Genomic DNA, 14,353 nt, shown 5'->3' with positions numbered 1-14,353 from the left:
AACTGTTGCAACTTTTATTTAATGTTTTTTTGTAGTTTTATTTAGATTATTTTTTTACAAAACTTATTAGCTAAGCCCGTGTAACGCACGGGTAACTAACCTAGTTGTCAATAAGAAAAAGTAAAATAAATTGGGAAAAAAAAAAGAAAAAAACCTAAAAGGTTAACCAAGCCATGGGAGATTATGAAAAATACATTTGTGGTAAATATTTAATTGCTAGACCAAAGCTGCAATGCACTATTTTTTCATGGACGATTTTTGTAACTTTCTCATTTTTGTAATATCAATCACCAACTCTTCTATATAAAGAAGGCATGTGCGGGGTACTTTCTACAAACTACACACCAGCCAAATCAAAGCGGTCGCTAACGAATCCAGTACTGGTGGTATCATCACAACCATGGGCCTCAAAGTTGTGGTTACAGTCGGTGGAGTCCCAGGAGCGACAGAGAACTTCCAAGATTTGTTTGGAAACAAGCTTATTTTGGAGCTTGTTGCCGAGGAGTCTAACCGCGGTTAGTGTATTACCTTGACTAAAGAGCAAATTTATACTACAGTATCAGGTAGAGGATCCTGTACGTTAATCCAGAAGTGTGAGAAATGTATTATAACACTATATATATAACACTATATAACATCATATAAACACCGTATAACGCTATGTAACACCATATAACACTATGTAACACTATATAACACTATATAACAAATATAACAATATATTTTGTCTGATAGCATGTCTATAATAGATGTATAGTGTTATATATTGTTATATAGTGTTATATGGTGCTATATGGTGTTACATAGTGTTATACGGTATTTATATGGTGTTATAATATAATGTTATATATAGTGTTATAATAGACTTCTCACATTTCTGAATTAATGTACATTATCCCTACCCTATATATACTTTGTTAGAAGTATTACCTTTTCTATTAGAATGATTATAAACAACAGTGGAAGTGGAACCGAAACCTTATTATCAGAGTCATCAAAAGGCTCTCTTCTCTGTTTGAAATTTCAAATTATATTTTTTTTTTTCTGAGAAAATCTCATATTCTATATATTAAAATATTAATAAAAACTTTAATGACTGAATATAAATTAAACAAATGATCATGAACCGATGTAAACGAACGTAAACATATTATTGAACGTTAATGAATTCAATTGAATTAACTTGCCATTTGTTTGTATTTGTTCATTTAATTAGTCAAATAAAATTTTATTGTTTGTATTTGTTCATCTATTACGAAAATAATTGAACTTCCGTCAAATGGTTTACTGACTTTTCGGTTGGTGTACAGTCCTAACTGTAGCTATACGAACTTCATAACTAACTTTCTTTTATTTTCAAGTAATTGGATTTATTTTTCATGGAAAAACACTTAATTTCAAGTATTGGCTGTAGATCTGACTTTAACAAAAATAGAAAGCTAACACATTTTTAATGGCTATGTAATTAAGCTTCCATCCATCTTATAATTAACGTTTACCACTGATTGTAAAAATTAAAATGATTGTTTTGAAATCGAAATTGTAGTTTTAGTTATCAAAAACATATCATTCTATTATTGCATCTCATGCACAGTTAAGAAGATAATGATAATCTTTAATAATTTCCAATCAAATTTTGAAATAAGATAATAAAAAAAATACATGCCATAAAATTTCCGGCAAAAAAACTTAAAACTGGTTTAGTTGAAACTTTTTTTAAAGACTCACCAATTATATATGTAATTTATATCTTTTTTTTTTTTAAATTAAACAACCACACCTCAATTACACTTTTAACTATCTCTATATGTATATATGCATTTCAATATATAGGGTAGTAAGAGTAAAACCTAAAGTAATCAAATGATGCTAACCAATAAGGGAATAGTCATCACATTTTTACCCAAAGTTATATAAAAGTAACCAAACTGATAGGGGTACCAATAAAGAAGTACCTAAATGACACCTATCAATAAGGGACAAATATCTGATTGTCACCCATGAAGTACTCAAATGACTACCCGAACTGATGCGATAGTGTCGCCGGAGTAGTCGAGAAAACCGAATGGGTACCCAAGGGTGTCCCGAGTACCATTATAGGCATAGCCCGCCTTGGGGTAGGCGTGGAGCACACCCGGCCATGGTACATTTTGTAATGTGAAGTTCTGTAAGCTCTTGCAACTCATAAGAGTTTTCATTTAACTCTTGCATATTTTGGTAGAGTTCAAGTTTCCATATGCATATTTATAGTTGTGCGTTTCTTTTGCAAAGCCAAGCAGAAACTCAATACATAATTCTTGTCTTACAATTATTGTGTTACTTTTTGGGAGACTGTTAATATCAAATATGGCTCTACTAGACATGGCGTTGTTTTGTCATTCAACTTTTTACTGTGCGATTAATATTCTGACTGAGGGATTACTGGAATATAGTATTTAGGGCTTTTGTATCGACCTCACGAGTCGGTTTATTTCTATATTTTGACACCTTATCGTAAGGAATGAATCAATCAACTCTTTTATTAACTTACATGTTATCAGAACCAAGCAAGGCTCTCTACCATCTTCGCCATGCCACACACAAACAAACCCTAGCCGTCGTCGCTTATTAAATACCCAAGACATGGCGGCGGGCCGCCACTGTTGCTTCTTCATGGTGTGTTGTCGCCTCCCTGTACATGTTCGCGTCATTTTGGTAGTTTTAATTTATTAATCCTTTTCCAATTTCTTTGATAATGTTTAGCATTCACACACCGGCTTTGTAGTTCGCAATTCCCACAAAATTCCAAAATCTCTACTTTTGCTCACTGAATTTTATTTGGTTCTATATTGCTAGCTTGCTTCACCTAGGAACTTGGTTGCTTGTATATTTTTATTCGTTTAGCTTCTTTGCATTTGATTTTTCCTCTTCTTGCTTGGCAAGTTCAATTATTTTCACGTGATTTCTCCATTTCTGTTTACCTTTTCTTTTCCTTCTCGGAATTGAATTGTCCTCAAACTCACGACACCCGGACCATGGTCCACGGCCATCGATCTTAGACCATGGTTTGAATTGTCGCCAAACTCTGAGACCGCGGCTACTAGCCCGACATACCGCCACTCCTTTAGGAGTACGGTCCTCCGTTGCACCACTTGTAGGACTACGGTCAGCAGCCATATAGCTTTGTAAACCCTTTGAAGACTGTGGGTGTTTTCGAAGATCATAGATTCTGGTCACAGACCAAGATTGAAGTTAAATTTTCTGTTTTTTATTATTCGGTTTGTGTTTGTTTTTTGGTCCGAGCGTCCGATTTCCTCCCTGCGGGGTAATATTGTGGGAATATTGGAATATGGTATGTAGTGTTTTAGTATATATGGATCCCACAAGCCCGGTTTATCTCTATATATCGTAACCCTATCGAATGGAACAAATCAATTTAACTCTTTTACTATCTTACAGGAACAAAAACACTTGATGCATGCCTTACGGGTAAAAACCCAAATGATATAAAGTATGAAGCAGAATTTGAACTACCAACGGAGTTCGGTTCAGTTGGAGCGATTTGGATCAAAAACGAACATGGCAAAGAGACATTTGTGAAATCTGTTGTAATTGAAGGATTATCCGACCCTCTTACCATTTCTTGCAATTCTTGGGTTCATTCAAATGATGATAATCCGGAGAAACGTGTCTTCTTTGTTGACAAGGTTAAGAACTACTTGATTACATATTATGAAGATAAGTACTTTTTGATTTTTAACAAGTGGTATTTATTTTCAACTATATAATAACAAGTGATGTAAAATTTTCATCGTACGTGAAACTATTTTGAGTAATCCTCTTCATATTTTTTTCTTAAATTACCTGATTTGAAAACACGAATTGCCACCCTTGCGGACTTGAAGAACACAACGTTGCAAATGTGGGTTGGGGTCCAGTCCGTAAATTCGAACCAACCACGGATCTGAGCAAACTTTGCATGGACATTTTCTCCAATGTTATTGTATATATAGAAAAGAGTTAATTATTGTTTAAAAATTGTGATTTCAGTCTCTGTGGTTTCACTTTCGTAAGCATTTCAGTCCTTGTACTTAACAGAATAATGAATTGAAATGGTTACGAAAGTGAAACTACAGAGACTGAAATCACAATTTTTAAACTAATGGACTGAAATAGTGATTTTTTACAAACGATAGGGACAAAAACGGTAATTAACTCTATAGAAAATTATTTGAAAGTTTCTTATGTGGTGAGTACTGAGTAGGGGTCAACAAACTTTGAAAGCTTTTGATCAAACGTTATTCAACTTTGAAAAGGAGAAGTTTAGAGACTTAGAGTAGATACATTGATATTGATGTAGAGCGTGATACGGAAACGAAGATCAAACATGTTGATTTTAAGAATACCCGTGTAGTTCTTCCCCAACCCCCAAAATTCTACCCAAAAGGCACGGAATTTGAAGTGAAAAATCAATTATTTTATAAAACTCAAAAACTATCCCCCAATACGAATTACATGAGAACTTATATAGAGTTTTTATGATCAACTCAATGGACATAAATTAAAACAAAACTTAATGAACACTAAATATGGGTTTATTTCATTACATAATTGAGTCGACACTTGATATTCTCGCATCAGATATTCTCTATTCTCTGAATTTTAATTTTAAACTATAACTAATCTTTTATTAAAGTTTTCTGTAAAAAAACCTAATTCAACGTATATCCTAATTTTTCTTGTTTCCTAAAAAGTTATTAAGAAAACACTTCATTTTTGCAACTAAACTATAACAAATCCTTAAGTGTAACCTTTTTATTAATTGCGATGATGTTTTTGTGTTTACACCGTTGTGCGTCATGCAGTTATCATGCGTACCATCAAAGACGCCAAGTGGTCTAAAGCCTCTGCGAGAAAAGGAACTAGCAATTCTTCGAGGCGAGGGTGCTGCCGATGTTCCTCGGGGAAAGAAAGATAGAATTTATGATTATGATATGTATAACGATCTCGGTGATCCAGACAAGGATTCAGATTTGGTACGCCCGATACTCGGCGGCACTGACCACCCTTACCCTAGGCGTTGCAAAACTGGTCGGCCTCGCTCTACATCTGGTATATAATTGTTTCTCTTAAAACACATTCTGAACTTTGTGTACTCTTAACTCTTGAATTCCTTGGAAAGTTAAAAGGATCCATCATATCCATTGCTTTAAAATGAATTTCAATTCCAATTCACTTCTTCACTAACAAAAAGTAGTTTTGGATGAAACTAGTTATACGGATCATCCATGTTTGTCGTGGCATGCACACCACCATGATGAGCAACAAGGACTTATTTTCTGTATTTCTTTAGTTTAGTTCATAATGTTTGCAGTAGTTAGGTAGTGGTAGTGGGTTGCATCATGCATGTTCTATCTACTTCATTTTAGTTATTTACTTGTGGAGGTTTGAACTCGCACCAATTTTGTGAGAACAATCACCAATGCCATCACGCCACAACACAATGTAGAGAAAAAAAAAAAGAAAAAGGAAAAAAACCAACTTGGGTGACAACTTTCATCACACTTTGGTACCACTAGGTTACATACCCTTTGGTAGCTTTCTGAATCATATATAATCTCACAGCTTGATTCCTAGCAATTTCTATGGATACAAAATACTTTTTGGCAATCTAAATAACATGGTTATAGCTTATGTATTGTCTCAGTACTCAATAAAACTGCAAATGCAGATCCATTATCAGAATCAAGAAGCACTGAAGTTTACGTTCCAAGGGATGAAGCCTTTTCAGAAGTAGAGAAGGGAACTTTCAATCTCAAGACTGTATTTTTAGCGCTGGCGACAGCCACAGCTTCATTAAAAAATAGAGAAGATGATAAGCAATTCTCAGACTTCACAAACATTGAGTTTTTGTTCAAAATAGGAGTTGAATTGCCAAATTTAAATGACAATGGACGTCTTCAGGAGATGTTGCCAAGACTCTTTAAGTATTCAGAAAGTACCCAAAAAAACGTCTTGCGTTTTGAGACTCCTGAGACGATTAAGAGTAACTACAGCTCTCACATTCGTAGACACATCGAATTTCTTAATTTCTTTCTTTTTGTCAGTTTAAAAAGTTTACCTTCGTTGATGCGCAGGAGATAAGTTTGGTTGGATTAGCGATGAAGAATTTGGTCGCCAAACTCTAGCTGGTATTAATCCTTTGAGTATAACCTTGGTCAAGGTATGTTTATCAATTTTCATATTACCCTTTAGGTGGTGATAGTTCAGTAACCTTGCATGTGCGGGATTAGTAATAGGATTCCTATGGTGCATTAGAAGTTCCAAATATTAACATGAAGTTACTTGTTAAATCTTCAAATGTGTTTTTTTTTCTATATAAATTGGTATATCCTATAAAAGTTGTATTGACCAGGGTATTTTTTGGAAGAGGTCTCATAACTAAGTGCGGCATCTACATTGTAAAAAATGTGCCTTGCATATCTCAATTGAAGATGTGAAATGTTGTGTCATTTTGCTTGAGATGCTGCACTTCCCAAGTGCGACAAGTATGTTTGGCCACTTTTCAGGTGAAATGTGTATATTTCCGGATACCACTCCACCATTGATATTAGACCATGATCAATCCTATGACATCCACACTTGATGACACCCGCAAAACCAGCTACGCCTATGTAATACATAACGTTTTCTAGGATAGGATTTGAACGAATATGCTCCCAGAATCTTTGATTGCTGGACATTACTTTTATGCTTTCATTGTTATGTGCATTTTGAAAGAAGTGGTCCTCCCACTCTATGTTCTTCCCTCAAAAATAACAAATAGTTAATCAGCATACCTTTCATTATTAAACAAAAGGAAATCAACTATTTTGAAAGTATTGTAGAAAACAAGTGTATCAAAGGCGGGAACCGCCCTAGAAATTAAGCAACAATTGAGAAATGTGACATCTCAATAAGCCATACAAGGGAATTGTGGTGTCTGGTTAAAGAATTCTCGTGACTAGCTTTATCAGAGATTCCTCTAAAAAATAACCGATATTTGAAATGACAAAACATTTCAGATCATCGACTGAGATATGCCTCTACACGGTTTATAAGATGTAGATGAAATCTCTTAATGAAACCTCTTAAAAATGACCCCATGTCAACAAATTTTTTCTAGTATATATAGCCATTTGAAAAAAAAATGTCAAAATTGAGGAAAATACCTAATACATTGAAAAAAAAAAAAAAACAATATACTACTTGCCATTTATTATTGATTAAAAATATCCAAATTGAGGAAAATACCTAATACATTAAGAAAAACAATGTACTACCTGCCATTTATTATTGAATGTGTAACTAATTTTGAATATTTTATTAGCAAGAAATGAAATTTTAAAAGACAATTAATATGCGCTACCAATCTGAATATGTGCAGGAGTGGCCACTGAAAAGTAAGTTGGACCCAAAGGAGTACGGTCCGTCTGAATCAGCGATTACCACAGAGATTGTAATGGGAATGATCCCAGGCTTTTCCACTATTGATGAGGTATGATTAGTTATCTAGTATAAGAAACCTAACTAAAGGGGAATGGTCAAAAGGGGTTGAAAGTATTAGATTATTTTTTGTTACAATATTGTTGTCCAAAAAGAGAATTATACATTAACTAAGCATGGAGTCAAAAAACCATATGCAGGAAATAGAGAACAAGAAACTTTACATGCTAGATTATCATGACATCTTTCTGCCTTATGTGCACAAAGTTAGAGAACAAAAAAATACAACTCTATATGGATCAAGAACTCTTATGTACCTTACTCCAACTGGAACATTGAGGCCAATAGCCATCGAGTTGGTTCGCCCACCTAAAGATGATAAACCTCTATGGAAAAAAGTGTTCACTCCAGGCTGGGATGCAACGAGTATGTGGCTATGGAAGCTTGCTAAGGTGCATGTTCTTGCTCATGATAGTGGCTACCATCAGTTAGTTAGTCACTGGTAAGCACCCACCACTTATTGGATCCAGATTATATCTTTTTGAATTATATGCTACAATATGAGTTAAAAAAAAAATTTCAGGCTGAGAACACACTGCTGCACCGAGCCTTATATAATTGCAACCAATCGTCAACTTAGTAAAATGCACCCAATACATAGTCTCTTACACCCTCATTTCCGGTACACTATGGCCATTAATGCTTTGGCTCGAGGGGCACTCATAAATGCGGGTGGAACTATCGAAATGTGCTTTTCGCTGGGGAAGTATGGCACTGAGTTGAGTTCAGTTGCATATGATCAACTATGGCGTTTTGACCAGGAAGCATTGCCAGCTGACCTTATTGCTAGGTAATTCATGCTTTTGTTTACGTAATAACAACATTATTTTTTTGTATTGAATCATAAGTTTACTTTCAAGGGCCTAATCGATAAACCATTCTTCAACAATGCAAATGCTAATCTTTTTCATCCCTTCCATCCCACAAATGCTAAATAAAGTATGGAAACGTATTTTCTTTTCTTTTCTTTTTTTTTTTTATAAAGAGATATAGGTTTCATTACGTGTTTTCATTATGTGTTTTCTAATATAAGGGTGAAGGGGTGAACCCCTCATGAGATGAGGGGAAATTATAGAGTAAAAATGGTCCACTGTATTTGAAATAAATTAAATATTTAGTATATTTTTTTATCAAAATAAATTATTAGATCAACATTATAAGTTCTGTAGTACATTAAATATTTATTAAAAAAAAATTAAAGTTTTGTTTTGTAAAATGAGCTTAAGTAATTCTCATAAACATATCATTTGCATTGTTAAATTAGCTTAACTTAATCACCTGACTTTCTAATCTCAAGGGGCATGGCTGTGGAAGATCCAGATTCTCCACATGGTTTGAAGCTATCTATAGAAGATTACCCTTATGCAAATGATGGTTTACGCCTTTGGGATATTATCAAAAATTGGGTTACCGATTATGTGAATCATTACTACCCAGAAGAGAATCTTGTAAAATCTGATGAAGAGCTTCATGCATGGTGGACCGAGATTCGAAAGGTGGGTCATGCAGACAAGCAAGATGAACCATGGTGGCCCATTCTCAATACACCAAAAGACCTTATCTGGATTCTAACAACAATCATATGGGTAGCATCAGGCCACCATGCAGCAGTGAACTTTGGGCAGTATGACTACGCGGGTTACTTTCCTAACCGGGCCCCCATAGCCCGGGTCAAGATGCCATGTGAAGACCCAACTGATGTTGAATGGGAAAAATTTAAATGTAAGCCTGAAGATGTACTCTTGTCTGCACTTCCTTCTCAAGGTCAAGCCATCCAAGTTATGGCAGTTTTGGATGTGTTATCAAACCACTCTCCGGATGAGGAATATATTGGGGATAAAATGGAGCCAACTTTTGAGGCAAATCCACAGATAAAAGATGCTTATGAAAAATTTAAAGAGAATGTGCAAAAATTGGGAACAATTATTGATGGTAGGAATGCTGATGAGAGCTTGAGGAACAGAAATGGAGTTGGGGTTGTACCATATAACCTTTTAAAGCCTTCTTCAGAAGCTGGTGTGACCGGTATGGGAGTTCCAAATAGTATTTCAATCTGAATACTCTACGGTTTGTTAAATATGTTCTTGTAACGAGTGGCGGGTGATCCGTGATGAAACTAAATAAAGTCATCCGTATATGTTATTGTAAGGTTTGAATAAGTCCCAAGACATGCTTCAATATAATTTGTGACAACTCGTAGTTCCAAGAGTCCTTTCTTGTATTGATTTCCTTTTTCACATTTTGTGCTTTGATGTAATCTATGTGTAATTTGTATGAAATGAATTATGTGATTGGATTGTGCTTGAATGATTGCAAATTATTAAGTTGTTATGTGTATCGGGGTAGGCTAGTCGCACAAAACTGACGGGCCGCACATTCCCCCACAACCGCACACTTCTCTAATGTTGTGTGATCCATGTTCTCGGCCCAAACGGTTCCATGAGCCCAAACCGTCCCTAGCCTAGCCCGCACATGTACGCATACATGAAGGGTATGCATGGTGTCCTTGTGTTCTTTTAGAAAACATCACAAACCCTAGACTCTCTCTTCCCTTCTCCCTCACTCGAACAGACGGCAGCCCCCCTTCCTTCGAAGTCGACGGCAGTTTCCCTTCTCTATTCGAAGCCCCATCTCTTACATTCTAGCACACCGCTTCATTCCTTATCTCTCGGTTAGTATGACATCCTTGTTGGAACTTACATATGATGCTTGTGTATAATTATGTGCTTGATTGATGTTGATAATATCCGATTACTAGATTGCATGAGTTTAATGAATATCTTTTGATGAACAAACTGTTAGGATTGATTTGGATGAATATGTGATGTAACCGAATGATGGAATGTGTTCATGATTATTTGAGACGAAACAAACTGATGCTAGGATCGATAGTTTTGGTTGTGTGATTTCAATTAGTGAACAATTGATGATTAGGGTTTGATGATCTATTAATGCAAGATTAGTGATGAATGCTCGATGATATCTTTGATGGTTTGATCCGAAATTTGCATGATGATCATATGATTAACTGTTACCAGTGATTTAGTTAATGATTAAGGTTCATATGAATCAAAGAATTAAACGGTTTTGATCTATTTTAGTGTTAATTGATCATGATTGTTGTTATTCAATTTAGGAAACATGTTGGGATAATTCTGGAAATAACCAAATATAAATTGGTGTAACTGATTGCCATGATTCTAGGTAAAGTGTAACTGATTGCACACTAGGTGGTCGCACACTAGTGTGCCATACAAGCTAAATTGCATGATGTACTACAATGTGATACGTATAATTAACCTCGCACACTAGCTGGTCGCACACCAGCCCATCGCACACCTGTTAGTCGCATAGTTACATATGGTACATGTTAGACTGCACGTCGTATAAGCAAATATTACACGACCGCACACTATGGTGTGGTCGCACACTCGCATGTGTGTCGCACACCATACTGGGTAAAAAGTTGGGTCGCACACTAACTTGGAATGGGCCACACACGAGTATTGGACCACAGGCCCATGTTGAGTCGCACACCCCTTAAGTCGCACAATTAAGAGGTGGCCGCACACTCTTGTTTGTGGGCCGGAAACTGCTGGGCCGCATAACAGTGGACTCGCACACTCATTCGAGAGTCGCACACTTGTAACGAATCCTTGTCATTGGGCTGTTCACTTCAACTATGCATGTTTGGACTCTCGATATGAACTTATGCTTTGACTGTTATGCTATACGTGCTACACCATGATCCTTACTTATATGCAACATGTTAGAATATGTGTAGAACTATATGTGTGTTACTTGAATACGAACCTGACTTGTATGGTAACCATAATAGGAGGTGGTTGACCACATTAGCTCATGTTACTTTTGTCTGCCGAGCTAATCTAAGGTGAGTTCACACTTTTCTTAAAAGCATGTAATTCCCGGTGGTTTGGAAATGGGTTAAACAACAACTATTCCCCTTGGGTGGGATGCAACCTGCGTATTCTCCTTGGGTAGGATACGTACAACCCTTCCTCCTGGTGAAGGAAGACAACCATTATAATACATGTCTTAAGCATACTAGATAACAACTCTATCTTAAAGTCCCTACTCATTTTTATACCGACTTAGTCGACGGGCCAATGGCGAACGAGTTATTAGTTAAATAAAGCTATTAGGTTTGACAAACCTCACACCGTGCCGCAAAGGACGGGAGTGGACTAATATACTTGGGCACTTAGTCAATGATGATAGACATTGAATCGGGGCACTCAACATAACTATAGTCAGTAGTTGGTATGGTACGGGTCTAGTGGTTTAAAACAGTGGGGTAGCTCCCCATGACATGTTTCTATAAAGAACAAAGGAACTTAACAATTATGGTTTTTGGAACAACACTAAAACGAAACAACTATGAACTCGCCAACTTTATGTTGACACAATGCTGCATGCTTTCCAGGTCGATAGGTATATGGCTAGAACTTGCACGAGGAGCGGACGTTGTGGCAGGGAACCAACTGTTGGGTTCCTAGTATTAAACACTATGACTTTTAATTTGCTTAATGGGTTTTAAACTTTATGCTTCCGCTAACACTTAAACTTGGTTTTGGGATATTGTTTCGTAAACACTAAATGTTTGGATTGTGATGGTTTACTTTATTTTACTTGTCGTTCGGTATGATTAGTGGTATGATCCTGGTCAGTCACGCGCCTCGCGGTAATACTCCGCCTGTGGATTTTTGAGGGTGTGACAGATTGGTATCAGAGCTATTGGTTATAGTGAACTTGGTTTTAAAAAGGGGAAAATCTTTTTGACAAAACTAGACTATAACCTGCTCAGTGCTCAACGATCCACAACGACACTTCGCTCCATGTGCAAGGCTCAACACTTTAGGTGGTATGATTTATGTTTATATTTCCTACTTGATAGTTTACTTTTGCATGGTGTGTTGCTTATGGTATGCCTAGTTAGGATAGTAGCATGGTGTCTATTAGCCCTGATGTGCTGCTCTCTTTGACATTTAACTGTTTGCCTGAAATCCTATGTGCTCACTCTCTTCTGTAATTCCTTTCTTTTCACACCTCTACGTCATCATTCTCACTTGTCTTTTCTAGATGTGAAGATCATGAGTGGACACCTCAACTTGACTCAGGCTCAACTGACGGCCCTAATCAACGAACGGGTTGCAGAAGCTTTAGCAGCCCAACTAGGAGGTAAAGCTTGCTATTTCGACCTAACCGAGGATGTTAGATCTTACTCTCGTGACATTCATTCGTTCTAAACAATATCCTTCTCTCTCACGTGACAGGTCAACCTGCTCAGCTTCGAGCATGTACATTCAAGACCTTCATGGATTGGCGACCTAGTACTTTCAGTGGCACAGAAGGAGCCATAGGTCTTCTTCACTAGTTTGTGAACATCGAGTCCGTGTTCGAGATGTGTGAATGCCCTGTCAACAATCGTGTGAAGTTTGCGACCGGAACACTCGAAGGAAGTGTGCTCTCTTGGTGGAACGCACAAGTGCAAATGTTAGGGTTGGCAGTTGCGAACGCTACCCCGTGGAACAACTTCAAGGAACTGATCAAAGAAGAGTATTGTCATCGGGATCATATCCACAAGTTAGAGGTGGAGTTCTACAACCTCAAGATGGTAGGGTCTGAGATTGAAGCCTACAAGAAAAGATCAAATGATTTGGCCGCTTTGTGTCCCAATATAGCGAATCCTGCTTACAAGCGCATTGAGCCCTACATCAAGGGTTTAGTACCAGAGATTCAGAGCATGGTAACTGCAGCGAACCTCCCCACGATCCAACAGATCATACGACTATCACACCGCCTCAATGATAAGGCAGTCGAGCAAAACAGGTCACCCAAGCGGGTTAGTGCTACTACTGATGCACCCAGCAACAACAAACGTAAGTGGGATGGAAACTCTAACAAAGGTTCAAGCTCTACACAGCCTCAGGCTAAGCAGAGAAAGACCAATGACTACAAGTGTCCCAACCAGCAGGCTGCTACTAATCAAAGTCAGGGTGGGTACAAAGGAAATCACCCCAAGTGCAATCGTTGTAACTTGCACCACAGTGGGCCATGCAACAAGGGCCACCTGCCCCACAAAACCAGAACCAACAGCAGCAACAGGGTAACAACAGGGGGTGTTACAAGTGTGGAGCAGAAGGCCACTTTAAAAGAAACTGCCCTCAGCTGAATCAGAATCACAACAACAACAACAACAGGGCAATGGGAACAACAACAGGAATAACAACGATGATAATGGTGCCAAGGGGGGTGTGTTCTTGATTGGGCAAGGTGAAGCAAGGAACGATCCCAATGTTGTGACGGGTAAGTTTCTGCTGGATGACTACTTTGTTTCTGTTTTATTTGATTCGGGAGCCGATACCAGCTATGTGTCCTTAATGGTTAGTCAGATGCTTAAGCGTACCCTAATCCCCCTAAATTCCAAGCATGTCGTAGAACTAGCGAACGGTAAAAACCTTGAGGCCACACACATTGTCAAGGGTTGTAAACTCGCTCTAGTTGGTCAGACTTTTTCTATCGATCTCATCCCCATCGTTCTTGGTAGTTTCGGCGTTGTCATTGGGATGGACTGGTTATCCCAACATCGAGCGGAAATACTCTGCAAGGAGAAGATTGTCCGCATTCCTCATCTTAACGATGAACCTCTCACTATTCATGGTGACAAGAGTGGCGCTGTTGTGAGTATCATCTCGTTCCTTAAGGCCCAGAAGTGTTTGCGAAAGGGCTACACTGCCATCTAGCTCTTGTTACCGACACCTCAGCTAAGGAGAAGAAGATTGAAGAGATCCTGATCGTACGTGACTTT

At 37.4% G+C, this 14,353-nt stretch overlaps 1 protein-coding gene across 1 annotated transcript; it reads left to right on the top strand.

The window, feature by feature from the left end:
* Positions 1–370: 370 nt before the first annotated feature.
* On the top strand, positions 371–9,831 carry LOC110878831 (linoleate 13S-lipoxygenase 2-1, chloroplastic). The gene is made up of 9 exons (XM_022127207.2): positions 371–515; positions 3,439–3,686; positions 4,845–5,091; positions 5,711–6,025; positions 6,117–6,202; positions 7,406–7,516; positions 7,665–7,966; positions 8,048–8,314; positions 8,822–9,831. Exons 1-9 carry the CDS (start codon positions 401–403, stop codon positions 9,579–9,581), a joined length of 2,451 nt encoding a protein of 816 aa, XP_021982899.1. The 5' UTR covers positions 371–400; the 3' UTR covers positions 9,582–9,831.
* Positions 9,832–14,353: the final 4,522 nt, after the last annotated feature.

This window comes from Helianthus annuus, chromosome 11 (genome assembly GCF_002127325.2).
Source record: "Helianthus annuus cultivar XRQ/B chromosome 11, HanXRQr2.0-SUNRISE, whole genome shotgun sequence".
Lineage (NCBI taxonomy): Eukaryota > Viridiplantae > Streptophyta > Magnoliopsida > Asterales > Asteraceae > Helianthus > Helianthus annuus.
This window is presented reverse-complemented; position numbering and strand designations above follow the sequence as displayed.

Bases quoted from the DNA above. Each gene is read 5' to 3' on its own strand.
- LOC110878831 (XM_022127207.2), top strand. From the start codon at position 401: ATGGGCCTCAAAGTTGTGGTTACAGTCGGTGGAGTCCCAGGAGCGACA. The intron at 3,687-4,844 runs GTTAAGAACTAC...TGCGTCATGCAG, and splicing joins GTGTCTTCTTTGTTGACAAG to TTATCATGCGTACCATCAAA. The intron at 7,517-7,664 runs GTATGATTAGTT...AACCATATGCAG, and splicing joins GCTTTTCCACTATTGATGAG to GAAATAGAGAACAAGAAACT.